The sequence below is a fragment of the Carcharodon carcharias genome, chromosome 13 (assembly GCF_017639515.1).
Source record: "Carcharodon carcharias isolate sCarCar2 chromosome 13, sCarCar2.pri, whole genome shotgun sequence".
NCBI lineage: Eukaryota > Metazoa > Chordata > Chondrichthyes > Lamniformes > Lamnidae > Carcharodon > Carcharodon carcharias.
In genome coordinates, this window is record NC_054479.1 from 36,337,484 (window position 1) to 36,363,404 (window position 25,921).

The 25,921-nt window shown below is 40.0% G+C and overlaps 1 protein-coding gene across 2 annotated transcripts in view; it reads right to left on the bottom strand.

Moving 5' to 3' along the window:
- The window catches only part of LOC121286208 (transmembrane protein 132C-like), a 1,095,675-nt gene that overhangs the window by 191,483 nt on the left and 878,271 nt on the right, over window positions 1-25,921 (bottom strand). For both annotated transcript variants that reach the window (XM_041203216.1, XM_041203217.1), the window contains one exon: window positions 14,365-14,508. In XM_041203216.1, the coding sequence (XP_041059150.1) occupies window positions 14,365-14,508 (144 nt within the window). The remainder of the gene's footprint in view (window positions 1-14,364; window positions 14,509-25,921) is intronic.

Sequence of the window (25,921 nt, forward strand, 5' to 3'; positions counted from 1 at the left end):
AATGAAGCATTAAACATGTGCTTTTTCTGATGTAACCTACATTTCAAAGGTAGTCATGATGACTACATTGTAACCTATAGTTCTAAAGCCTACTGCTGCGGATGTGGCAGAACCAGTAACTGGGTCATATGATGGCCCAGATCAAGAAAATAGAGCAGCATCCATTGACACACAGCACTCTGGAAATTGCCAAGAGGGGGAGCATATTGAAGACATTGGTTAGGGGCTAGAGCCTGCAGCAAAGGACTAGATACACACATAGGAGCAGAAGTAGGCCATTCAGTCCCTTGAGCTTCCTCCGCCATTTAATTCACATGGACAAACATCATTGTTATTACATTAAACCGCACTGAATTTAAACTTTGTCCAGAGACTGAGCCTGGTATGGTAGTAAATAATGGATTATATTATGACACAGCAGATGATGTGTGCCAGGCAGACCAAATCCATGAGGGAAACTTGGTTCTGCTATCACAACGGTTTTGCAATTTGTATTTATTTTGAGATGTGTGCATTGAATTCAGAAATAACAAGGTGACTGAGATTTCTGGAGATTTAAAAAAATAAAAATAAAAATATTTATTAACAAAATAAAAGATTCCAAGGACATAGATAAGACCACAAATTACTTACTATTATAAAATTCCTAAGATTCCGCATTAACTGGACTCCCAGTGAGCCCCTCCCCCCACTTTAAGACAACAGGCCAGATTTAGATTTTAGATTCTAACAGATTCAGCAAATTAACACAATACCCTGGATAGTGGAATTCCAACTGGTTTTTCTACAGCTTCAGTTTCGGTAGACAGCAGGCTTATACACAAATGCTGGAGACTTCATTAAGGCTATTTCACACACTTCTGTTAGATCTCACAGGGCCTTCTCCTGGCGCATAGCCTCATTCTTCTTTATCTATGTTTCTCTTTTTTTAATATGTATATCTATTCTTTCATATGTCTTTGAAACTGTATCTTCCTCACAATATAAAAACTTACATGTTGCTATTATTTGTCAGTAATCTTTGGGAAAAATAAACATATTCCGTTGCTTTGCTTATCTGGCTAGTTTTAAGCAGGCTAAAATCCCTTTGAAATCTAAATCACCCTTCATCTAAAAATGCAAATTCCCTTCACACCTTGTATGCTAAGCCAGCATCCATGTTTACTCATTAGCATGTCCAGCAACTAACTTCTTTTGATGAGTTAAAGCTTGCAGTCTACTTGATTCCAAAAGTAATTAAATCACATACAGACAGACCCAACTACCTAGCCCCATAAACCTACTTCACAATAAACAGAAAAATATTATGAAAATTATTATATTTTCAAGACAATTATCAATGCTGTAACGGGACTCTTGGTAGTTTATTTACAGGCAACACAGGTGATAGTGTTTTTGATGATGGAATGGTGAAGGTGGGCACAGGTCTTCTAAGACATTTGGATGCATGGAGGGCTGAGAAGAAAGTCATGCAGTTAAGAGCCTGATATACGGTTCTATCTACCTGAACAGGGACTGCAGCAGGATTTTCTGCCTCCTATGACTCACTCTCGTTATCTCATAGCTGTGATTGGTTGTCCTTCTCCAGGAGTTGCACATGCCTATTAGTTCACAAAGTTGTGCAGAAAACCACATTCATCCTGGAGTCATGGATAGCCTCTGTTCTGTTCATTAATGATCCTGAAAGCTTCATACATCTTACTGTACCAGTAGTTGACAGGTGCCCGTGGCATTCCAGAATCAGGGCATAACAGGTCTTGTAGGAGCCAAGACTGTACTTCTCTTCATGGGTCAAATAATGGGGTCACAATGGAATGCTTTTAAATAGATGTGCCATGACTGGTGACTTGGGGGGGGTGACCATTGTATGAACCTGAGTCAGTTGTTACAGATGAATTGAACATTGATGGAGTAATAGCTCTGTGTTTCCTGACTGCATTTTATGCACGATCCAATAGGACGACATGTGTTTTCAGTGGTGCTTTGCGCTTGTGGAATCTTTTATTTGGAAAAACTGAAGTCAAATCTATCATGCTATTGTCTGTTGTCCAAAGGGAAAGTAATGTAATTGCTTTTTCTAGCAAACAAGGCATCAGTCACCTCATTACATCTGTATCTGGCTGATTGACTGATGTCCCTGTGACACTTTGGAATGAGCCTGAGGCATAAATATTAAGTATTGTGGTAACCTTGGCAGTCAGTGTTGGAGTTAGGCTGGAGATCAATACACAGGGAGATCCATTCAAAATATAAGAATATCTCTATAATTAAAAAAAAACATTCATTCATTAGATATAGCCGGTCATTTAAAATTTTGCTTACTGGGAGTGACAGTTGAGTTGAGATATGCATGCAATCACCAAATGATCTGCATGGCTTTTCATGCTCATTCTTGACATAAACAGCAGGAAAATGAAGTGAGACCACAGTAGAAACATAGGATCATAGGAACAGGAGGAGCTCATTTAGCATCCCCCCAAGCCTGTTCCGCCATACAATAAGAACATTGCTGATATGCGGTCTAACTTCCTATACCTTCCTTTTGGCTAACGAAAATCTCTCAATCTCAGTTTTAAAATTAACATTCAATCTGGTACCAACTGCTGTTTGCAGAAGAGAGTTCCAAACTTCTACCACCATTTGTGTGTAGAACTGTTTCATTATTTCACTCATTAAAGGTCTGGCTCTAATTTTTACACTATGCCTCCTAGCCCAGGACTCACCAAAAAATGGAAAGAGTTTCTCCCATGCTACCCAATCTGTTCCCTTTAATATCGTGAAAAATTTGATCAAATCACCCCCTCAACCTTCTAAATTCTAGGGAATACAACCCTTGTTTGTTTCATCTCTCCTAATGGCTTTTAACCCTTGGAGTCCAGGGGCTGGACATCAAAGTCCCAAAATGAGTCAGGAATTAAAAACAAATGGCTACTGAGTGGCAAAGCTGGAAGTTCTGCTTCCATTTCTGTCTTTGGCTATTGTCAGCAGAGTGGGAAAGGGGCCAGTTCAGGATTCCCACACACTGCTATTTAAAAGTTGCCAGCACTATTCTGGAAGTGGGAATTTCAGAACTTCTGAAATGTTCACAGGGCGGCCACCTTTTGGGAGCTTTCCTAAATCACACCTGTAGAGTGGAGGCATGAACCATGGACTGGAGGTGGGAAGAGCATAAAAGGTGAGTAAAAGTGATGTAGCTTCCTTTACAGTTCATTGTAAAATGTTGAAGGCTAAGTTATATCAGTATCTACTAAAGCGAGTGGTGACATTATGAAATTGGAAAAAGTAAGTGACCATTACATAATGTGATTGCCAGGTTGTTTCTTCTAACAACTGGTAAGTTGTCAAGTGAAATAACAGCATTGTAAAAGTAGAAAAAATCAGATGCTTTAGAATAGATTATCTATTGATAGAGTGCTATTCTGCATTGGACAATATTGAAGAGCCAGTCCAGCATGAGATCCAGGATTAAATATTTAAACTCTCCCCATTGCTGTCATTCATTCTTTGCAGAAGAGTATAGCCATCTGTTTGCCTGCTTGAAAACTTTTACAGATGTAGGAGCTTTCATTAATTCTTTGCAGAACAGTTCAGCCATCTGTTTGGATGTTTGAAAACTCTGAAAGATGAATGAGTTTTTGACTACCTTCTAAAGCACTAATGGATTCTAGACTGCAGAGTTTGTTTACACAGCTGTCCCATGGAATGTGGTTTGTTTAATATGACAGATTTACGAATTTATGAAGAGGATTTTAAAGCCTATTCAAGTGATGTTTGTTTATTTTGACAGACTTATGAGCTTCTGAAGATGATAATTATTTATCAATTGCCCATTAGGGTGAAGTTTGTTTATTGTGACAGATTAAAGAGATTTTCAATGACTTCCAAATATTATTCAAGGGCTTGTGAGTTTTGTTTATAAAGTGGATACTGGGTGAGTGGGTTAGCAGGTAAGTGGTGAGGGAGTGAGGAGGGTGAGGGGGAGAAGGGGTAAGAGAGTGAGGGGTGAAGGGAGTGATGGGGTGTATAGGGTGATGGAGTGGTGAAGAGGGTGAAAGAGTTGAGGGTGAAGGGGAGCTTTAAATATCTCTGGGAATGATGGCAGGCATTTTAACCTGGCCGGCTTGGTATTGGCTGGTGTCCATCTCCACCTCATGGCAGGCCCAACTCCAGGCCATCCTGCCCTCCAGAAGATAAAAATCCCAGCTGCTAGCACTGCCAGGATGGAGGTGGGATATTAAGGTCAGGAAAATTTCCAATTCCCGTCTCCATGATGAAAATCTGGCCCAGTTATAATTTTAATAAATCCACACCGCACTTCCTATAAGGCCATTATATCCTTCCTAAGGATTGGTGCCCAGACTGCTTACAGTATTACAGGCGTGATCTAACCAGGGCTTTGAATAGCTGATGCATGACTTGTTTCCCCTTGTATTATATTCCTCTAGATATGGTAGCCTTCCATCTAATAAGATGATGATTTGTGCCGTGGTGGTCAACACTATGTTAAGCATCGCCTGGTGTGGCTGAGGAGCCCCACTCTGGCATGGCAACCTCTGACACATTTGTTGCAGAGGAGGATAGTGAGCTGAAAAGGTGCACAATTAGCTGACCCTCTTCTTGGCCAGCTGAGCTTTTCGTTTCTGCTTGCCTCTTGCAGTGCCCTTCAAAAGAGTCAGCCTCCAGAGATCATGTCTGTCAGCAATTGTCTCCCAGGCTTCAGTATCAACGTCCACCATCTTTATATCTCACTTAAAGGTGTCCCTGTCGTAGAGGTAGGGATGCCCAGGAGGTTGTGAGCCTGTGACCAGCTCACTGTGCAGATAATCTTTGGGTATTTGGCTGTCATCATCTGATGAATGTGGCTGAGCTAGCACAGACATCATTGGCTTAGCAATGCTTGAATGCTGATGGAATTAGCACACTCCTATACCTCTGAGTTTGTAGCCTTGTCCTGCCAAGAGATGCCGAGGATACGTTTGAGACAGTGAAAGTAGAAATGGTTCAGCCTTTTCTTCTGCCTCGCATGTGTTGTCCAGGTCACACTGAGGATGCAGGCTTGCTAGACTCTCAGTTTTGTGTTCTCAGTCAGGTTGCTGCTGTTCCACACTCTCATACTCAGCTTAAAATAACAGCTGCAGCTTTTGCAATATGTGTGTTGATTTCAGCATCAAGTGACAGATTGCTGGTGATTGTAGAGTTTAGATATGTGAGGTTATTGTTACGGTCAGGTGAGGAGGTGTAGAATGGCTCCCCTCTTTTCCCACTCTTTTTTGACTGCAACAGGGTTTTATTTAAAAGGATGTTCTTGCCAATTTATTGAGTGTTTAACTGTTTTTGTGCTGTGACTATAAAAGATACACACAAAGTGTTCCTTGTAAATTTAAAAGAAAATAGATAGTATTTATTGTTCTTAATCTGATCCAAGTAAAGATAATAAAAACACTCCAACTTTCATAAACACCTGCACTTGAAGTTCACACATAAGTAAGAGACAGAGTGGGAGGTTAGATAAAGCAGACTTTCTAGTGTCTGATAAAAGTTAAAGGTAGATTGATGACTTGGTTGGCTTCAGGTTGAGCTCAAGGGTCTTTCTGGATTTAAATATATTGTTCTAAATGGAGCCAGTAGCTGCTGGGTTGCCTTTTGAAACACTGTCTGCGGTAGGTGAATGGTTGGACAGCAGACAGGACTCAAACTTGCAACATGGATGTGGGGAAAGAGAGAGAGAGAAAGACAGATGGTGTTCCACACATGGATTTTGCCACTTTGCCATCTTTTCTGCTTCTGTCTTGTAGCCTGAAGGAAAACAGTTCCTTAAATACAACAGAGGGTTAGCTGTCTTGTCACATCATCCTTTCTCTCCAACTGACCAGTGGCCTGAATATGGTCATGGCTAGTGGATTCCAGGTGCATGGTTTCAACTGGATTAGATTATGGCTCAGTGATTTTCCTTTCTCAGCCAGAGTCCTTTGTCTGAATGCAAGTTCCCCACCCAGTTGAGTTTGGATGTCCTGCGAATGGCTCAGGAGATCTGGCTCATTCATATTCCTCCCAGGTGAATATTTTTTATGTTTCCTGCAGGCAGGTTTACTCAATTTTAATGAATTTGAAGGTATAGTGAGGCAAATGTTCAGCCATTTTGAAGCTGCTGTTTCAAGTCACTGAAATGTGGTTTCAGTCCGTCAAGGAACAGTTGTTTTTTATCTGAGTATGTAGTATGTCTGATGCTGATACAAAGACAGCATTTCTGCTTTGAATGAAAAACCTTCAAGGTATAAACCTATAGATATAATGGTCAGCATTCCACTAGTCTTTTTGATACCTTTGATGCAGGTACTTTCTGTACCTGTTCATGGCATTTATTGATCTACGTAGCTGGACCGCCAAGTCTCTTTGGATGTCTGCTGTTTTGAGCTTTTCGCCATTTAGAAAGGACCCTGTTCTAACCTTTTTCCACAGTTTTGCTTATTTACTTAATCTATCAATATCTCTTTGTAACTTTTTACCTCATCTACACTGCTTACAATAATACCCATCTTTGTGTTATTGGCAAATTTGGATAAATAGCTTTCTATCCCACCATCTAAGTCATTAATGAATACAATGAATAGGAGACGTCCCAATGTAGATCCTTGCAGGACACCAGAATTCACATCCTTGCAATTAATGTACCTGCCCGTTATCCTTACTTGCTGCCTCCTTCCATTCAGCCAATTTTCTAACCATGTCAGTAACTTGTCTTCAATTCCATCAGCTTCAACTTTAGCTAATAGTCTCTTATGAGGGACTTTAGCACATGTCTTCTGGAAGTCTAGATAAATAACATTCACCTCTTCAAAAAACTCAATTATGTCCTACCCTTTACAAATCTATGCTGGTACTCTCTGAATACTGAAAAAATTCAAAGTGTTTAATCATTTTATCATTAATTATGGACTCTAGAAATTTCCTGACAACAGATATTAGGTTAACAGGGCTGTAATTCCTTGGTTTTCCTCTCTCACCATTCTTAAAAAGCAGAGTGACAAGTGCAATTTTCCAATCTAAAGGAAGAGTTTGTGGACTGAGAGAACTTTGGAAGATTATGGTTAGGACATCTACAATGTTCTCACCTGTTTCCTTTAAAACCAAGGGATGGAAACCATCTGATCTTGGGGAATTGCTGCTCAAAGTGCCATTAATTTCTCCATTACCGTTATCTTGTTTACTATAATAATTTTGCTGAGTTCTTTGTCTCTGTTTCAGTGATAGTTTTCTTGGGACTCCTGGCATGCTGACTTCTTCCTCTACTCTAAAAACTGGTGCATAGTAATTATTTAACAAGTCCACTATTTCCTTATTTTCATCAACATCATCACAGTGTCAGATTACCAGGGGTCCTTTCTGACCACTCTCTTTTTCCTAATGGAATTGTAAGAGTTTTTTGTGATGATTTTGAGATTCCTTGCAAGTTTCTATTCATATGTTCCTTTTGTAGTTCTTACTATTTGTTTTTTCACTCTTTGCTGCTCTTTGTCTCTTTCCCAGTCATCAGGATCAGTGCTTTTGTTTTTTGCATTTTTGTAAGCTTTCTCTTTTAGTTTTATGTTGTCTCTTACCTCTCTAGTTTTCCATGGCAGTCTTTTTTTTAGCAAGTAGTAGCTTGCCCTTTAGGGATATAAATTGGTTCCATATCGCTTTAAATTCTCTTTTGAAAATCTCCTACCTATATTCTGTCATTTTACCCATTAACAAATTTGCCCAGTTTACTTTGGACAGTCTCTATCTCATCCCATTGAAGTCAGCCTTACCTAAATCTAGTGGCTGTTTCACATTTCCCCCTTTCAAACACTAGATTGAATTTGATCATATTATAATCACCAGTAGATAAATGCTCACGCACCTTCAAGCTGTTAACTGAATCTAGCTCATTCATTGCTAAATCTAACATGACGCATCCCCTTGTTGATTCTAGGCCAAAATTGCTGCAGAAAATTATTCCAGACACACTCAAGAAATTCACTACCTTTCTGACATGTGCTATTTATCCAATTTATATGAAAATTAGAATCCCCTATTTAAACCACTCTGTGTTCACTGCATGCATATCTAATCTCAGCATTTATATAAGCTACCACATCACAGCTACTACCAGGAGGTGTCCATAACTCCCGTTACACTCTTAAATCCTTTTCTATTTCTTAATTATCCATAAAGTCTACACTGTTTGCATATTGCTCATTATATCATGTTATCATTAAGCGATGTCACCCTTAATCATTAAGGTTACTCCCCCTTTATCATTTTCCCCATCTTTCCAGTTGAACATATAAACATAAGAAACAGGAGCAGCACCAGGTCATTCATTCTGTTAAGCCTGCTCCACCATTCACTAAGATCATAGTTGATCACATAGTGGCCTAACATTATTTTCTTGCCTGGTCCCCTTAAGGATTCCCTTGTAGATCAAAAATCTGACTAACTCGGCTTGAATATATCTAATGACCCAGCACCCAATGCTCTCTGGGGTAGAGAGTTCCAAAGGTCAACAATCCTCTGAGAGAAGCAATTCCTCCTCATCTCCATCTTAAATGGGAGACCCTTTAATCTTAAACTGTGCCCCCTAGTTCTAGATTCCCCAACGAGGGGAAACATCTTCTCAGCATCTACCGTGTCAAACCCCCTTAGAATGTTGTATGTTTCAATAAGATCACCTCTCATTCTTCTAAACTCTAATGAGTATAGGCCCAATCTGCCCAACCTTGCCTCATAAGACAAATCCTCCATCCCAGGAATCAGCCTAGTGAATGTTCTCTGAACTTCTTCCAAGACAAGTATATCCCTCCTTAAGAAAGGAGACCAAAACTATTCATAATACTCCAGGTGAGGTCTCACCAATGCCCTGTAGAATTGTAACAAGACTTCCCTACTTTTATACTCCATCCCCCTTGCAATAAAGGCAAACATTCCATTTGCCTTCATAATTACTTGTTGTACCTGCATGATAACTTCTTGTGATTCATGTGCAAGGACACCCAGAACCCCCTGTACCACAGCCTTCTGCAGTCTCTTTCCATTTAAATAATACGCTGTTTTTCTATTTTCTTGCCAAAGTGGAAAATCTCACATTTGCCCCACATTATACTCCACATGCCAAATGTTTACCCTCATTTAATCCATTTAAAGCCCTTTGCAGAGTCTTTGTATCCTCTGCACAACTTGCTTTCCTAACTATCTTTGTTTCATCAGCAAATTTAGCTACAATACATTCTATCCCTTCATCCAAGTCATAATATAGATCGTAACTAGTTGAGGCCTCCACTTGTTACAGTTTGCCAGCCTGAAAATGACCCATTAATCCCTACTCTCTGTTTCTTGTTAGTTAACAAATCCTCTATCCATGCTAATATATCACCCCAACACCAGGAGCTCTGATCTTGCACAGTAACCTTTTATGTGACACCTTATCGAATGTCTTTTGGAAATCCAAATGTACTACATCTACTGGTGCCCCTTTATCCACCCTCCTTGTTACATCTTCAAAGAACTCTAATAAATTTTCCAAACCCAATTTCCCTTTCACAAAACCATGTTCTCTGCCCAATTACATTATGATTTTCTAAATGTCCTGCTACTACCTCCTTAATAATGGATTCTCTAATGGCTAATTCTCTAATTAGAAAATGGATTTTCTAATGACAGATGTTAGGCTAACTGGCCTATAGTTTTCCTTTATTGAATGGAGCTGTTACCTTTACAGTTTTCCAAATTGCTGGGATTTTTCCATAATCAAGGGAATTTTGGAACCAACGTATCCACTATTTCTGCAGCCACTTCTTTTAAGACCCTAGAATGCAGGCCATCAGATCCAGGGGACTTGGCAGCTTTTAGTCCAATTAATTTTCCTCAGACTTTATAACCTAGCATATTTAATTTCCAGTCTTGTCGTGCAATCATGCAGATGCAATGGCTACCATGTCATATCCTCTAAGATTAAAATGTGCCTGAAATGCATTTAATTTGTTCCTTTTATTCATTGCACTTGTATAAAGAATACTTATTTGGGCCACAGACCCTAACCTGTTCTTCTGCTCGAATATTTTACTCACGTTTTCTATTGGTTTAATTACTTTAAACATTTTAACCTCCCAGTGCCTAAAGCGCAAATTCTGGCTATTACTCTACTCTCTTCCCTAAACTAAAAACGACTGCACTAATCTTCTCTTGACATCCAAAAATTGAACAGAAAAGAAACTCAGTTTCCATTTTAAATGTTGACTTTCTGTCAGCACATAAGCTGAACTGTGAAATAGCCACTTTCGGCTGCCTGAACACACATCACATTCACATGTGAACAGATTCTAGGCATAACTGTGTGCATGTTAATTTCTGATACATTTAAATTCTATTATACTGTAACCACCTCTTTTTGCCTGAAGATTAACATTTATGTTCACATTCTGAGCCATATTTGCCAAGTACAGGCTCTGCCAAGATTTCAGACCTGTTGTCACCCACCAAATCCGTACCAACACCACCTTTGCAAACCATCAGAAAACCAATCTGTGCATGTTTTCAAAGTAACCTTCTAACCTAACTACTTCTTTTGGGTTCAGGGTGGGAAACATAATTCATTTTATTGGTGGTTGGTTATGGGGGTTGGGGGGGGAGGAGGGGGTGTGTGGGGAGGGGGGCGGGAATAATGGTGAGTGCAGCCTGTTTGAGGATTAGCATTTGGAAATAGAAGACTTTCCTGTTTCACTTCCAGTGCCAGCACCAGTACTCCCAAATCCCAAGAGCGTACAATGATCCCAGCCATACGCAAAACAACCACACCTGAGCATGCATCATCTTGCTACTCCCCAGACCATCAGTCTGCATTGCATCTGAGTGAGACTGCCAAATGGCAGGTGGTTCTGATACTATCCAAGCTCATTTCACACTTGAACCTCACATCCAGTGGAGAGAAGGGAGTTTCATCCTGTCAATCTGCATCAGGTTCAAACCCAAATCCTCTAGAAAAAAAGGCTAACGTCTGGTCTCCTAGCATAGAAATTTAGGCTGGGTTTTATTTTAAAGAGGAGCTCTAGAATAAACTACTTCCCCTTAATAAAGAGAACAATCACTTTGCAACCAGCTGCAAAACGAAATTTGATTCATCTGGAGTGTAAAACTGAGTTTCAAAGTGAATGTTTTTCCACTTAAGAGCAGCTATTGAACACTGAGATCATTAGTAGGCTTTTAGTTACCAGATCACAATATTGCACTGCTTACTACTGCCTGATATTACAGGAAAATCTATTTCTATGTGTTTCAAGTCTTTTTTTTTCAACAGAGGGAACAATAATCATTAACACACAAACTTCTGTTTCTGTTAAATCACTGGCAAAAGCTTGTTTACTGAAATTTCCTAACCAAAAGAAGTTGATGTTAATTTTCTTGTTCCCCAATGCATTTAAGTAAATACTACTACATAATGACGAAGGGTTAAAAACAAATTTCCCCCAAAGCAAATCATTCACTATGAGCTGAATTTTACCAGCCCTTCGGTGGTTTGCTGGGAGATGGGAAGGCTTCCAAAATAGTGCAGTAAGGCACCGGGGTAGGGAGTGCCCCAAGTCTTCCTGCCACCATGCAAATTTGTCAGAGGCAGGAAAGTTGGCAGATCAGTCATCATCTACTGAGAGGCTGATTAAATCACGTAAATGGACAATGAATAGCCACTCCCACTTCCATGGGCATTTCACCCACTTTGGGAGAGCCAGCTGCTGAGTTGGGAGCCATCCAGTGAAATCTGTCTGCCTCTCAGCAGACTCTACCAGGTGGAAGGTAACCAATCTTTAGAGGCATTCCAGGATCTACAGAGAGCAGACCCCACAGCAATGGCTGCCCCTGCACTCAGTGACCCGCCGTCCCCAATCACCAGGGCCTGCCAAGCCCCAGCTGCCCCCAAGCACAGTTACCAGTCTTCAAGGATGTCTCAGCCATTGATGCACCCTCACCCTGCAGCTGCAGCTACAGCAGTGACCACCACTAAGCATGGCGCCACTGATCTGCCAACGTTGTGGTTCGGCTGACAGCACTTGGCCCTCCTTAATAGGGATGGCAGTTCAGCAGCTGTCACCTCCTGCTTTCGGCCCTCAAGGCAGGGCCTCTGCCTCAGAAAAATTCCAACTTATTTGTTTCCTCAACTCCCAAACTGCTCAAAAGTAATTGGGAATGGTTTTTCGCATAGTCAAGAAGACTCTGCAGACCTTTCAAAATAGTAGGCAAGAGCCAGATGCAGTACTCCCGCCTCCATTTCCAACAAATCAAATTGTTGCAGGTTGAGGGAAAGGAACAAGCTGCGACTCACACAGGAGGGATGCCCAAACTAAGCATAGGTACTTTGAACTCAGTGTTTGAGTACAAACAGTCCCAATTGGGCTGGTGCATGGTCCTTAACTCTCAGTTTGGGAGTCACGAATTTACAGAGTAGATGTATATGCTCTTGAAGGGCAGATAAGATCTGTTTAACTGCCATTATTTGAAGATTTTTAAAAGTCCCCACTCTTTAAACTGTGAAAAAAACTTGCTGCAGCTGTCAATGGTTGTTAAGAAACTTCTCCTGAACCGCTTTGATTAACAGGCCAGCTGGCATAGCATCTGTTTAAGCAGTTTCAGTAGAGTTATTTGTTGACATTTCCCTAGGGGCTATTCATTATGAATGCTTGGATAAGTTTTAAAAGCTACATTATCTCAACAAGGGGGTTCTGAGGTCACAGTTTGATTGACAGATTAAAGGCGCTATTAAAAGATTAGGAGTATGAATAAAGGTTTGTTTTTATAAGAGATTAACCACTTGATGAGATTTAAAAGTTTTAATTCTTTCATTAATGGGAGTTTTCTCACTAGCAAGTTTGCATAGCAAGAGCTGTTCTAGATTTTTAGAACTTTTTTTCATCTCCACATAGTTCCTGAGATCTGCCAATGGTGGATAATGGGTGAGTTGGCATGAGGGAGTATGAGAGTCCATGAGGGGTAGGTGGGTGAGGGGTGTGAGCTAGAGGGCCTAAAATTGTCTAAAACAACTGGGGCCAAATCCCAGAGAACCATGGTGGACCTTCCAGCCAGCCTCCCCTTGGTATATGCCCACCCCATATCCTCCTAATATTTGCTTCTGGGATTGGTGGACCCAAATTCATCCCGCAACTGCCCCCTGGAGTAGAAGTCACAAGTTTTGGTATACTTTTCATGGAGGCAGGTCTGGTGAGTCGGGAAATTTTCCAACCCAAGTTACCCGTCTGGGTACCAAAATCCAGCCCTTGGTGTTTGGAACTAGAGTTTGGGCAGTTATTGTGTGTATTAAGCATAAGTGTTTTGGAGGGTTAAGCGTGTCTTAAATTATTAATCTTCCAGAAAACCCTTTTCAGCCAGGAGCACAATGTGCACGTTCGTAAATCATTCCCCATTGTGGATAAGCAGTTAAGCTGGATGCTAAAGGGTTTCTTATGTGGTCCAACTATTTATAATTTGGTGGTGTGGTGGGAGGAAGGCGGAGGGCTCAGTGATTAACTATCATCTACAAAAGTTTGCTTTGAGATACAAACTGTCATTGCCTTAATTCAGCTCATTAGTTGAAGTCCCCATAAATTGACAAAAACACTTAACTATTGAGGGTGAAATTCCATGGGACTCTCCTGCTCTCAGTGGAAGACCTATGGAAACCCTGTGAAATTTCAGCCCTTAATTTTTTCTAAATTCTGAAGTGGGATAATAAATATGAGTTTAATGCTGAGTTTAACTGAGCCATCACTCAATGAATCAAACCAGTGACACTCCTTCTGCAGATTTTTTTTTTAAAGTTGTGCTTTCAACCTTTCCCTTTCCAAGCGCTTCTATGCCAGGTACAGTCCACAGCTGGAGTTACAGGTGAGTAAGGGAGCTTAATGCACAAGGACTCTTTCCCAAGTCTGTGATCTCCAAATTGCTGGTGTTCTAATGTCCTGCACCACTTGGCCATCTTCAAACCAGTAGATTTCTAGATAATTGTTAAATAGCTACAGGCTACATAACACGCTGAACAGAAAACCTCAAACAGCATTGCAAGCACTGATATTGACTTTAAAACATGTCAAAATGATCTGCAATATTCAAAATAATATGATTAAAAATGCCTTCAAAGCTATGTTATGCAAACCTGACTGCTGAAATACACACCAAAGATTTCCTGACACTTGAAATTAGGACACAAGGAGAGACATCTCATTCTGATTCTTCCCCAACACAGTGATTAATTGTATTTACATCAAGCTCGCACAAAAGGGGACAAAGGTGTAGACTGCATTCTGCACTGTTATATTATCAGAACTGAACAGGAGAATCATGGGAGTTCCTTCACCATACCTTCAACACATTTTGATCTGATGATTTACATGCCACAAACTCAGACACATCCGTCACAGTGCTGTCCTCTTCCACCACAATGACTTTCACAGGAACTGCTACCGTTTTGCCAGTTAGAATTGCAGTATTGAGGATTTCAGTGTTCTGCAAATAAAAGAGTTAATACCATTAGGGAAATGTAATGTTGAATGTATTATTTCAATAACATCAGTTGATCTACCGAACTGAATAGTCAAATATTGACTTATTAGGCAGCATTAATGTGTGTTCGGAGGACCTTTTTCTACACTCAACACAAAAGTAAATGCTAACAGCATTTGTTATCACAATGTTACTGTTATCACAATGGCTTGCACAGCATAAAATATGTCACGCAGTTACACAATGCACACGTAAGCTACCTGCATGCCACAAGACTACACATATAAAAAAGTGGCTATTCGCCTGAGCACATGCACTGAACAACTGGAATGCTGTTCACATGCTGCAGCTGCAGTATGGGTCCTTGCTATATTTAAATTATTTTCAGGCCTTTAATAAGCCTCATGTACAACCGGTGTGAAGTCTCCCCCAGTGCCATGGGTACCTGCTGATCACATGGTTGGCTACTGTGGCCACAGGCTTCCATGACGAGGCAACATCTGAAGTGCAGCAGTGCTATAGCAATTCTACTATGGATCGCTTAAGAGTCATGATGGAATTCTTGTGTATCAAAATGTACTTTAAATGAACTGAGAATTGACTCAAGTAGAAGGCATCATGTTTCCACGGTAATTCGGAGTTGCGTGCCAGTAAAGTAGCAGATGGCTCAGTTTAAGGTTGCGTACTGGTAATTATCCTTATTAAACTATTTCATGCCTTGTTCTACCCGGACCCTGCCTTACCCCTTTCTCTCTTGGAAGCTAGACTGAGACACATGTTGGGATCCACTTCCATTAGTTCCAGCAACCCTCTGACCACCTTATCCTATTAACTTCTGTGAGCTTGGACCGTGAGTGTTAATGGACTATTCAAATACAGGTCAGCCAGTCCTATTCTCAGCCTGACAGCCACACGTGTCAACTTACAGCAGGAGTCACGGATAGTCATTAGGAGTGGAAACCCTGCCTTTCCTACCTCTGCCCTGTGCACTGTTAACCAGCACTGCTAAAACACAAACATCCTCAACTTGCACAGTTTATAAAACTATTTAAAATCAATTTGAAATCAATTAATTAAATTGCGGTGTATTTATACAATAAGTATAAGGAGTATCTTCTTGTGTTATCCTCCCTGCTATGGAATGCAGGAGCAAATCTCTAGGTCACTTCAATCCACATTGAAGTGCCTCCATGAATCATTAGAACGTTATATTGTGCAGTAATACTGCTCTTGTTGATTTTCAATATGAAAAGTCCCACTAAGTGCTTTTATGTTGTATGCAAGTGCATGAGAAAGTTGAGGCACATACTAATCATTTTCTTACTCAACATTATACTAAATTGTAGCCTTATGCTTTGACCCTTAAGGACTCATTTGCTCAGCCGGAGCCTCTGATATTGTAACTACATCTCACTAATGAAGGGGGAAAAAAAACAGATTCTTTCATTTGCTCAATAATTTGTTTTATTTGGAAGCTCATTAACAGCTCCAGCACTTCACCCTAGGGAGTCAACAACAATATTGTTGCTAGAAATACAATCAAATTAAAAGTGAACATGAAGGCAAGTGTAATCAATGACATTAATGCAAAAAAGCATCCCAAGCCTTGTAAGGGTAAGAGCAGTGTTTCCAAAACTGACACACCTTAGATGGAAATACACATTGCATCACCAGGGTTACAGTATTCTAGCAACATGTTTGACTTGAACCCCTGTCTAACAAGACATTGGATCACAGAATAAATCCATTCAGGTTATTGATGTTTTAACCAATCAATTACTATAATTACACTAAAAGAAAGAACTTGCATTGAAATTGTGCCTTTCACAATGTCAGGACATAACAAAGCCAATAAAGTGTCCTTGAAGTATTGCCTAACACAAGGAAATGCAGCAGCTAATCTAAGCATAGCAAGATCCCATAAACAAAACTGAGGTAAATTACCAATTAATTGGTTTCAGCAATGCTGGTTGTGGGATAAATATTGGCCAGCATACTAGGAGAACTCCACTGCTCTCCTTCAATGGGATTTTTTACATCCAAAGGAGAGGGCAGATGGGGCCTTGAATAAAACTCTCATTCAAAAGACGACACCTCCACAGTACAGCACTTCCTCAGTACTGCACCGAGGGGTCAGCCTAGATTGTTTGGTTTTAAATCCAAAACCATCTGACTCAGAGACAGAAGTGCTACCACTGAACCAAAGCTGACAGCTTACACCAACATTATAACATAATTTAATGACATAGCTAGTTAGATTAGTCCATATTTAGAAATCAGATTAATGCTCAGTAAAGGCACTCACGCCACTTATTTGTTGTTTTTCTTTAATTTTTTGTTGTGATCCTCATTCATCTGTTTCTTCTAGGTCCCTGCACTGCTTAGGGGTAATTGCAAGCCCCTCTCCACTATGAAATATAGGAGGAGGGTTAAATCAGTAAATATGTGAAACCCAACCCGATGTCATCGCGGCCTCATCCATTTTAACCATGGTGGTTTGGCTGCATCTAAGTACCACCTCTGAAGCGAGACAGGTCCATGATTATAATAGTTCAATGAGGGTTCGATTCCTCAGATTTTGGCAGCAATTTAAATTTAACACTGGCCTGCTGGGTTTCCCAGGGCTCAGAAAACCTGGCAGTCCCAGGGAGGTGGCCACAGCATGTAATCACTGCTTTTAAGTAGATCGGGGAGAGAGATGTGCTTCCCTTGCCACCTTGCAACAAGAGTAGTAAGATTTGAGCAATATAAAAATAAAACCAATTGGATGAAAACTTAGTTAATAATGGTTGTAAGGGTGAATAGTCTCAAAATGGATTTTGGGCATCAAACGTTCACAGTACCATTGATGATGAGCAGCATCAACCATGGTTCGGTAATTCAACTCTGGCTGTTAAATTAGAGGATTGTGGTTTTCAACACAATGGGCACATAATCCAAACTGATACTTCAGTGAAACATTGAGGGAATGTTGCACCTTTTGGATAGGGGCATGAAATCAAGGCCCCATCTCCCCCCTCAAATGGATGTAAAAAATCCTGCTGCTCTATTCAAAGAAGAACAGGTGAGTTGTCCCAGTATCTTGGCCAATATTTACCCTCAACCAACATCACTAAGAACAAAACAAATCATCAGGTCATTTAGTTCATGGCTGTCCACAAATTGGCTGCTGCCTGTCCCTACATTTCAACAGCGATTACACTTCAGAAGTGCTTCACTGTGGTAAAGCACTTTAGGATATCTTAAGGTTGTGAAAGGAAATATAAATGCAAGTCCTCTTATTTCAAAGAATCTGTTGTTGACAATGGAACTGTTGCAAAAGAAATTCACCTCTAGCTTGAAGGTACTTTATTATGGGTGGTGCAGTAGAGCTTTTGCTCTGCATTTCATCATTGGTGTACCTTGTCCAGGACTGTCCCAAGTATGAAATCGTCATTCAACACTGCCATCTCGTGACTACTCTCTACCTGGCGTGCACGCGCACACGCACACACACACACAATCACACTAAAATGTCACAGTGTTTATTCTATAGCAGTGTGTAAATATGCAAAACACGAACATGCTTATTCTGAGGGCATGGGTAAAATCTCTAAAGGTGACAACCTTAAAAGGCACTTAATGCCTTTGTAATATATTGCATGACTGCTATTTTAACAGGGGCATTAACTTGTTTAAAATAAATGGATTAATGCCTTTATTAAATAAAATAGCAGAAAAGGTATTGTCATACAAACATAATAAGCTTTTGAACATGGATATCACGGAACAATTTCTAGACTGATAAATTTTAACAACCCTCCTGGCTTTGATTTAACAGAATTGTTTTAACCACCATTAAAAATAATACCAGCTTTTAAAAGGAGGTAGTCTAAGGTGTTAAGACAATATTGCAATGAAAAGCCTGAACCCCCTATTGGCTTTTTAATTATTCAAGAAAGAATTACTACAGGTATTGCATTAAACCCAGTAGAACTGTAGAGATGACTTATTCAGTTACATGCTATTAACATTTTGACTGAATCCCACATTAATTATTTTATGGCAGTGGTGCTTGAGACTCTGCAGCAGTGGTTATACCTCAATGATTTTCTACAACACCTTCACTTCAACATGTGACTAATTGAATCCATAAGACAAAACTATACAAGTCCAAACTGAGGAATGAAATTTCTCATTTTACTATTGATGTAGAACATTGAATCAAATGGAGTTTAGGATTTTTGGGATTAATATTCTTTCAGGAAATTGATCAGCTCTCAATCATTGAGAGTACTCTTCTGCACAAGGGTTCTCAGATTTTACAGCGAGGTATGTTATGTAACACTTAAAAATTTTATTGTTACATTGCAGAAGTGTGTCAGAAAAATTCATAGATTCTCAATTTCATCAGTACTTTTTTGCTGAATCAAACTTAAGTATAATGGTTACCAAAATCAGAATTTGTACATTACAGTTACATTAATCTGGCCTCATTTTAAAGCAAAGGTTTATTTTAATTGTTTCTATTATTATTTTATATTATTAAGAATGGTAGAGTGGCATATATTTCATGTCTTTTATGTCACACTCAGGTATCACTCACTAGTATCATACATTTTGATTGGGTAACGTAAAACAACAATGCATTAGAACTGAGCAGCTGATAAAAGTATAAACAAGAAGTAAGGAAAGTAGGACTCAAGAGCCCAGCCAAATCTTAATGGTGAATCAGGAGAACCTACCACTAAAAGAAAGGAGAAGACAATCACTCAAAATACTTATTGAAAATTGTCCCTCCACAGTTTCCTCCAGCAGGCTACAGGCTCAAAATAAGACTTCCAGTGGAATAAAAACATTTTTAAATTATATGATTAAGCTTAATAATGCTCTGGGGACCGGGTTCGAATCCTATCACGGCGAAATGGTGAAATTTGAATTCAATAAAAATCTGGAATTAAAAGTCTGATGATGACCATGAAACCATTGTTGATTGTTGTTAAAAAAAAAATCTGGTTCACTCTTGCCCTTTAGGGAAAGAAATCTGCCGTCCTTACTTGGTCAGGCCTGCATGTGTCTGCAGTCCCACAGGAATGTGGTTGATTCTTAAATGCCCTCTGAACAAAGGCAATTAGGGATGGGCAATAAATGCTGACCTAGGCCCACATTCTATGAACGAATAAAAAAAATGTATTTGAGCACCTTTCCCATTGTTTCCACACGGAGAACTCAGCCTCTCTCAAAATGCCCAATATTAATTTAACATGTTTTCCAAAGCTTTCACTCTTTCGACAGTGCTTATAATTTTTAGAATGCTGCAGACTTATGATACACAGCATGCCAAGTTTCTCAGGATGCATCAATGTTATTTTTCCAGTGCCACTGGAATATGTTCCTTTAAAGCAGTGTTACAATGTATAGGTTTCATTGTTTTGCAAATGACGTCAAAAAAACTGATGACTGATCTTTAGAAGATTTTTGCAAGTCAAGCTTGACTTTTACATCAGAACTGAAGTCAAGAACTGAGAGTAAAAAGAGTGATTACACCGAAAGCAATTACATGCATTGATATAGCATTCCTCATCTGTAAGATGCCTCAGGGCACTTTATAGCAAGGAGGAAACTAATACAATACAGAGGAGAAAAGGGAAAATTAAGATGGGGAAACAAAAGGTATAGCTGAAGAGTGGGGTTTTGAGAAACAAGGAAGGAAAAGGGAAGGCATAGGGAACCGAGCAGAGAATTCCAGAGAGTAGGAGCATAGTAGCTGATTGAGCAATAGCAACAGAAGAGCAGAGGGAATGAGGGATAAGGAGAAATTTGGTACAATATTGGAAAAGCAGGGACTGTCACAACAGTGGATTACAGCCCCAAATTACTTATGGGCATATTGCACTTTAAAGAAGATGTGTATTTTCTTTTTAAGACATGCAAGCCAAAGCTGACTGAGAATGAAAAATAACCACTTTCTGGAAAATTCCTATGTGGATTATACTTGACCGACTAGTCCAGAGGGAACATGGAATGTCACGCCTAAAAAGGTGTCAAGACCTACTTCAGACAGAGACACTTGAAAGGAAGAGATGAAATGCAAAAGGCTAAACTTTAATCTCCTTTGGTTGCGGAGACAATGGAGGCTGACTACCACATCTCAGAAACCATCTCCTGTTGAGTTATATCTCAGAATGCGGAATTGATCTGAGTTGAAAGAAAACAGACTCTGGGCGAAAGACATGTTTGTTTTTTTCCCTTCGAGGAATACAGAATGAAATCGGTTAATAAGCTAGCTGCAGACCTGAAAGGGATGTCCTGGTGTTCTAGTTCTGCTGTGCTAGTGTGTGCTAGTGAGAGTCACAGCAGAAGAAGATTGACCAGGCACCCATTTGCAGCTTGCAGGCAAAGGCTTTTTCTCTCTCTCTCTGTTGCTTGAGACAAGTCAGCAAAGCCATAATCAAAATAGAAATAGGACAACGTATTCAGCCAACCTGCAGAACCAAGTGTCTCCAAACCAACTGCTAAACTGCCAAAATCAGCTCTACTGGAATCACCCAATGTAAAGGCCACAACATTTCACCATCTACATCTCAGACAACCCAAAGGCTGCTTGTATATCTTTTTAAACTTTTATTTGGACTCAGCTTCTCATTTCTGATCTGTCTATTTGTGTGTTGAATTCTTCTTATTTTTTCTTGGGATTTTGGTAACCAATAAATTTACTCTTTCTTTGACTAAAGAAAACCTGGGGCAAAATTATCCCCCCAATTGGTTGGGGGGGGGGGAGGGGAAGGCGGATGCAGGGGTGGGTGGACCCTGATCCGATGAGTTGGGACATGGACATAGCGTTAATTAAAAGTGTCTGCTAATTTTTTAAATTCAGCAATGAAACCTCATCCCGCCCGTGCATGAAGTTTCTTGCTTTGTCAGGTGGCCACCAGCGCTCCCGACCTGTCCGCCAACCTTAATGTTGGACGGACAGGTCCACTAATGAGCTTAATTGATTCTTGAGTGGCCTCAATAGACTGTTGACAGGTCAGCGGGCACACAGCTGACTCGGCTGCGTCCCTGTCTACCTGAAAATGCAAATGACGCAGAATGACATCGGGACTTCCACCCACTAACATTACGCATCATTTTATGTGTCGGCGAGCAGGCCCAAAATACATTTTGACTGGGAAGAGATATCCACGGGGGAAGGGATCCTTTTTAAACTAACCTTGTTGCGACAACTGAGGTTGTTGAATAAAGAAGGGGAGACAACTCATTCCTCCTCAACAAAATTGGGGTCCTGTTGGGGAAGTTAACAAAGTGAGGGGCCTGATCTGGGTCCCGGTCATAACAGGGACATATAGCTAGGGATGAAAGACAAAAGGAGGTCATGAATTAGGGTTGTATGAGACAATGGGGAGATTTTAAAACAATGATGAACTCTGAAATAGGCTGCTGGGCTACAGCATACCAGTGGCATTTGGAGGGGAGCGGGAATGGAAACTTGGAACTTAGTGCAGGTAAAGAAGCAGGCTAAAGCATTTTGGATTAATTGTAGCTGGTTGAGGTTTGAGATGGAAAGTCAGAAAAATAAAGAAGTTAGAGAAACCAAACCTTATAAGTGATGGAGACATGGAGTAGGATTTCACCAGTGGAAAGGGAATGATAGAATTATAGGCAGGCAATATTGGGAAGAAAGCAGTTTTAGCAACAGAATGAATATCGAGGAAGAAACTAAAATTGAAGTTGAGCAGGATCTGAAGCTTTGCACCTTTTGATTCAATTTGAGATGGCAGCTAAGAAAGTCAATAGAGGTGGGAGGCAAAGATTTGCTGATGTGAGTTCAAAACTTAATGTTGTCAAAACTCAGCTCAAGGAGATCTTCATATCTGACATGCTTTCTTTTATTTGTTTTGAAATATCAAACACAATTATTTACACAAAATTGTATTCCACTGGAGCTCTTCTGGTCTCCTGGTATGGTTGGAAACTGGCAAAACCCTAAGAGAAGCCGTCTTCAACCATTGATGCTTGTTCTCTGGTGGGCCTGCCCGTCTCAGTGCACCTCTCAATTCCCTTTTAGTAATAGAATTTCTGAGTTCCTTATGTTTTCCAGAGGATTATAAATTTAATTTAAAAATGCTCTTTTCAGGTAATGTTCAGGTTTAAACTATTATCATTTGCTGTTTACTTCAGAGATATGACAACAAAAGAATTAATTGCAGGATCTTGAGAAATTGAAAACAGTTGTTTATGTAAGGATGTACTAATGAAGCCCTGCTAGCTGTAGAATACAAGGGCTTAGAGAGTTAAATTATGAGGACAGGTTGGCTTGCAATCCTTGAGTATGCAAGATTGAGGAGTGATCTGATTGAAGTGTTTAAAATGTTGAAAGGATTTGTCAGAGTAGATACAAAGAAACAAATTCCTCTGGTGGGGGAATCAAGAACAACTGGACACAACCTTAAAAGTAGAACTAGGCCGTTCAGGGCAAAAACAGGAAGCACTTTTTCAAAGAAAAGATAATTTGAAAATCTCTGCAATGAATTTAAGAATTCTAGAATTGGAGATTTCAAGAACCTTCAAGGTTGCCTTTCAAAAGAGTACATTGCACTGATTCTGCTAATAAATCTTCAACATTGGTTTCAGGATTGCAGAACAAAGAAAATAAAAGGCTGAACAGTATTTCAGTCCTGCATTCTAAATGTTTTAAGCTCAGGCTTCACTGCTAACTCAATATTCTCATGCCTGAGGCAACAGGGGATAACTGCAAAAAAAATTAGCTTTTTAAATCAAAGGTATGTCACAAATATAATCACATAAACTTTTATATGTGCTGAAAACACTGTTATCAGTGAGGAATCGGATTGCTCTGCTGACTCCATTGGCCAAGGTAGAGTGCTACGTGTAGCCACACTTTCCAGAAGCTCCCCGCTTCAGTTGCTGCTCTGCTTCGAGTCAGCTCAGCTGAAGCAGCAGCTGCATTGATAGAAATTACCACAAAGCCTCAGGAAATTGTAAAAATCAGCTAGATTTTCAATTGCTTAGTTCTATCCAGTAATGCCTATTCCAAGTCACATGTGAGTGTACAGCAGATTGCTAGTTTGTGATAATTTCCCCACTTATAGCTTACCCGGAAGCATTGTCCAGATTTATATGTATATGAATAATGACCGCTTACCTCACCACTTCTCTCAATCACTCCACTGTCTTTAAAATGTCAGATTGCTTGTCTGATATCATGTACTCTATGCACAGAAATTTCCTCTGACTAAATATTGGGAAGACCAAAGCCATTGTCTTCAGTCTCTAGCGACCAACTCCATCCCTTTCCCTATCAGTTGTGGGGCTGAACCAGACTGTTTACAACTTTGGTGTCATATTCGACCCCAAGATGATCTTCCGTCTACATATCTGATCCATCACTAAGACTTCATAACATTGCCTAACTCCATTCATCTTCTATTGAAACCCTTATCTATGCTTTTGTTACCTCTAGGCATGACCATTCCATTCCACTCCTGTCTGGTCTTCAATCTTCCATGCTCCATAAACTTAAAATCATCTAAAACCTTGCTGCTTGTATCCTGACACGCATCAAAACCCATTCACCCATCACCCCTATGCTCCCTGACTAAATTGGTTACAGGTTAATTGGAAAAATTTATTTTAAAATGCTCATCCTTTTTAATATCTCTATGGCCTCAGCCCTCTCTTATCTTTGTAACCTCCCCAAACCCACAACCCTCTGTGATATTTGCGCCCCTCCATTTCTGGCTTTTTGAGCCACTTGTGCCTGTGCCTTCAGCAGCCAAAGCCCTAAGATCTCTGTCTCTCTACCTCTCTTTTCTCCTTTAATGGATTCCTCAACATATACCTCTTTGACCAAACTTTGGTCATCTTCCCTAAAACCGGTGCCAAATTTTGTTTTATAGCACTACTGCAAAGTGCCTCCAGATGTTTCTTCTACATTAAAGGAGCTATATAAATGAAAGTTTTTTTTTGCTGTTTAAGGATAATGACCTCCAGTAGTAATTTCCATTTCAACATTCATTATTCCCACAATCTAATGACTATGACTGTTCTTTAACCACTTATTATTGTTCTGGAGGAGCACTCTGTCCTTACGTAAAGTATCCATTGCTTCCTGCTAAGAACAGTGGGTAAACTCGGTCTCGACTGACAGGAGTCAATCTTGCTGTGTAACGTAGATTCTTTAATAGTATTCTCATTTAATTAGTGACACTTAAAGGGATTTACATTTGACACAAGCATTCAATTATATCACTGATAAAATAATCCTTTCAAATGACTGGGTGAACACCTGTACTTGTATTTTCAATTAAACGTAATTTACTGTTTATGTACATCCCAGCCTGTTTTAGAAATATCAACCATTGAATTAGGGACTTATTAACAGGTTGGTAAATATTTTGCTGCTTAACTTTAATGTTTAGTTACATAAAGTTTTGAGAGGAAACAACTTGAAGGACAGTTGATCGGGGAAGCCTCTGTTAGTTGTGCAGTGTTCCTGGTATTGAGGTTTCTACAGTGCCTGTAAAATGCTCCCAAGGGGCAGCCTCCAGACATATTGTCAGGATCTTACAGGCACCTACAACAGATACAAGTGCTTTGGTTTGCTTTCTTAAAAGACTGACAGCAAGTATATAGACATTGATTGAGATAGACACAGAGACAAAGAGAGGTAGAAAATTATAAGTCAAGACAGAAACAGTACAGGAACGAAGTTGCCAAAATAGCAATAAGAAATTCAATGCATCTGTTTCATTACTGACATACTGAATTCGGCTGATACATCACAAATCAATTTCCCAAGGCTCGTCCATAATAACAGTGGCGCCTCATGATCTGCCAGGTCTTCACTCCTTGCATGCAGAAGTTCCAATGCAGAGTTAACTGCCATTACGCTAATGATGCCCAGCTCTACCTCATCACCACATCTCTTGACTCCTTCACTGTTGCTAAATTATCAAACTGCTTATCTGAAATCCAGTACTGGGTGAGCAGAAATTTCCTCCGATTAAGTATTGGGAAGACTGAAGCCTTTGATTTTAATGCCTGCTCCAAACTCCATTCCCCAGCTACTGACCCCATAAATATTTGCTGTCAATCTTTTAAGAAAGCAAACTGAAACAGTTGTGTGTCTGTTATAGGTATCTATAAGATCCTGACAATCTGTCTGGAGGCTACCCCTTGGGAGGGACTCCCTCCCTCTCCCTGGCAACAGTCTGAGATTAAGCTAGTCTATTCACAACCTTGGTATCACATTTGACCCCAAGATGAGCTTCCAGCCTCGCATTCATGCCATCACTGACACCCCCTATTTCCACCTCCATAACATTGCTTGAATTCACCCATTTCAGCTCCTCTGCTGCTGAAACCCTCATTCCTGCCTTTGTTACCTCTGGATTCTATTCCAACACACTCCTGG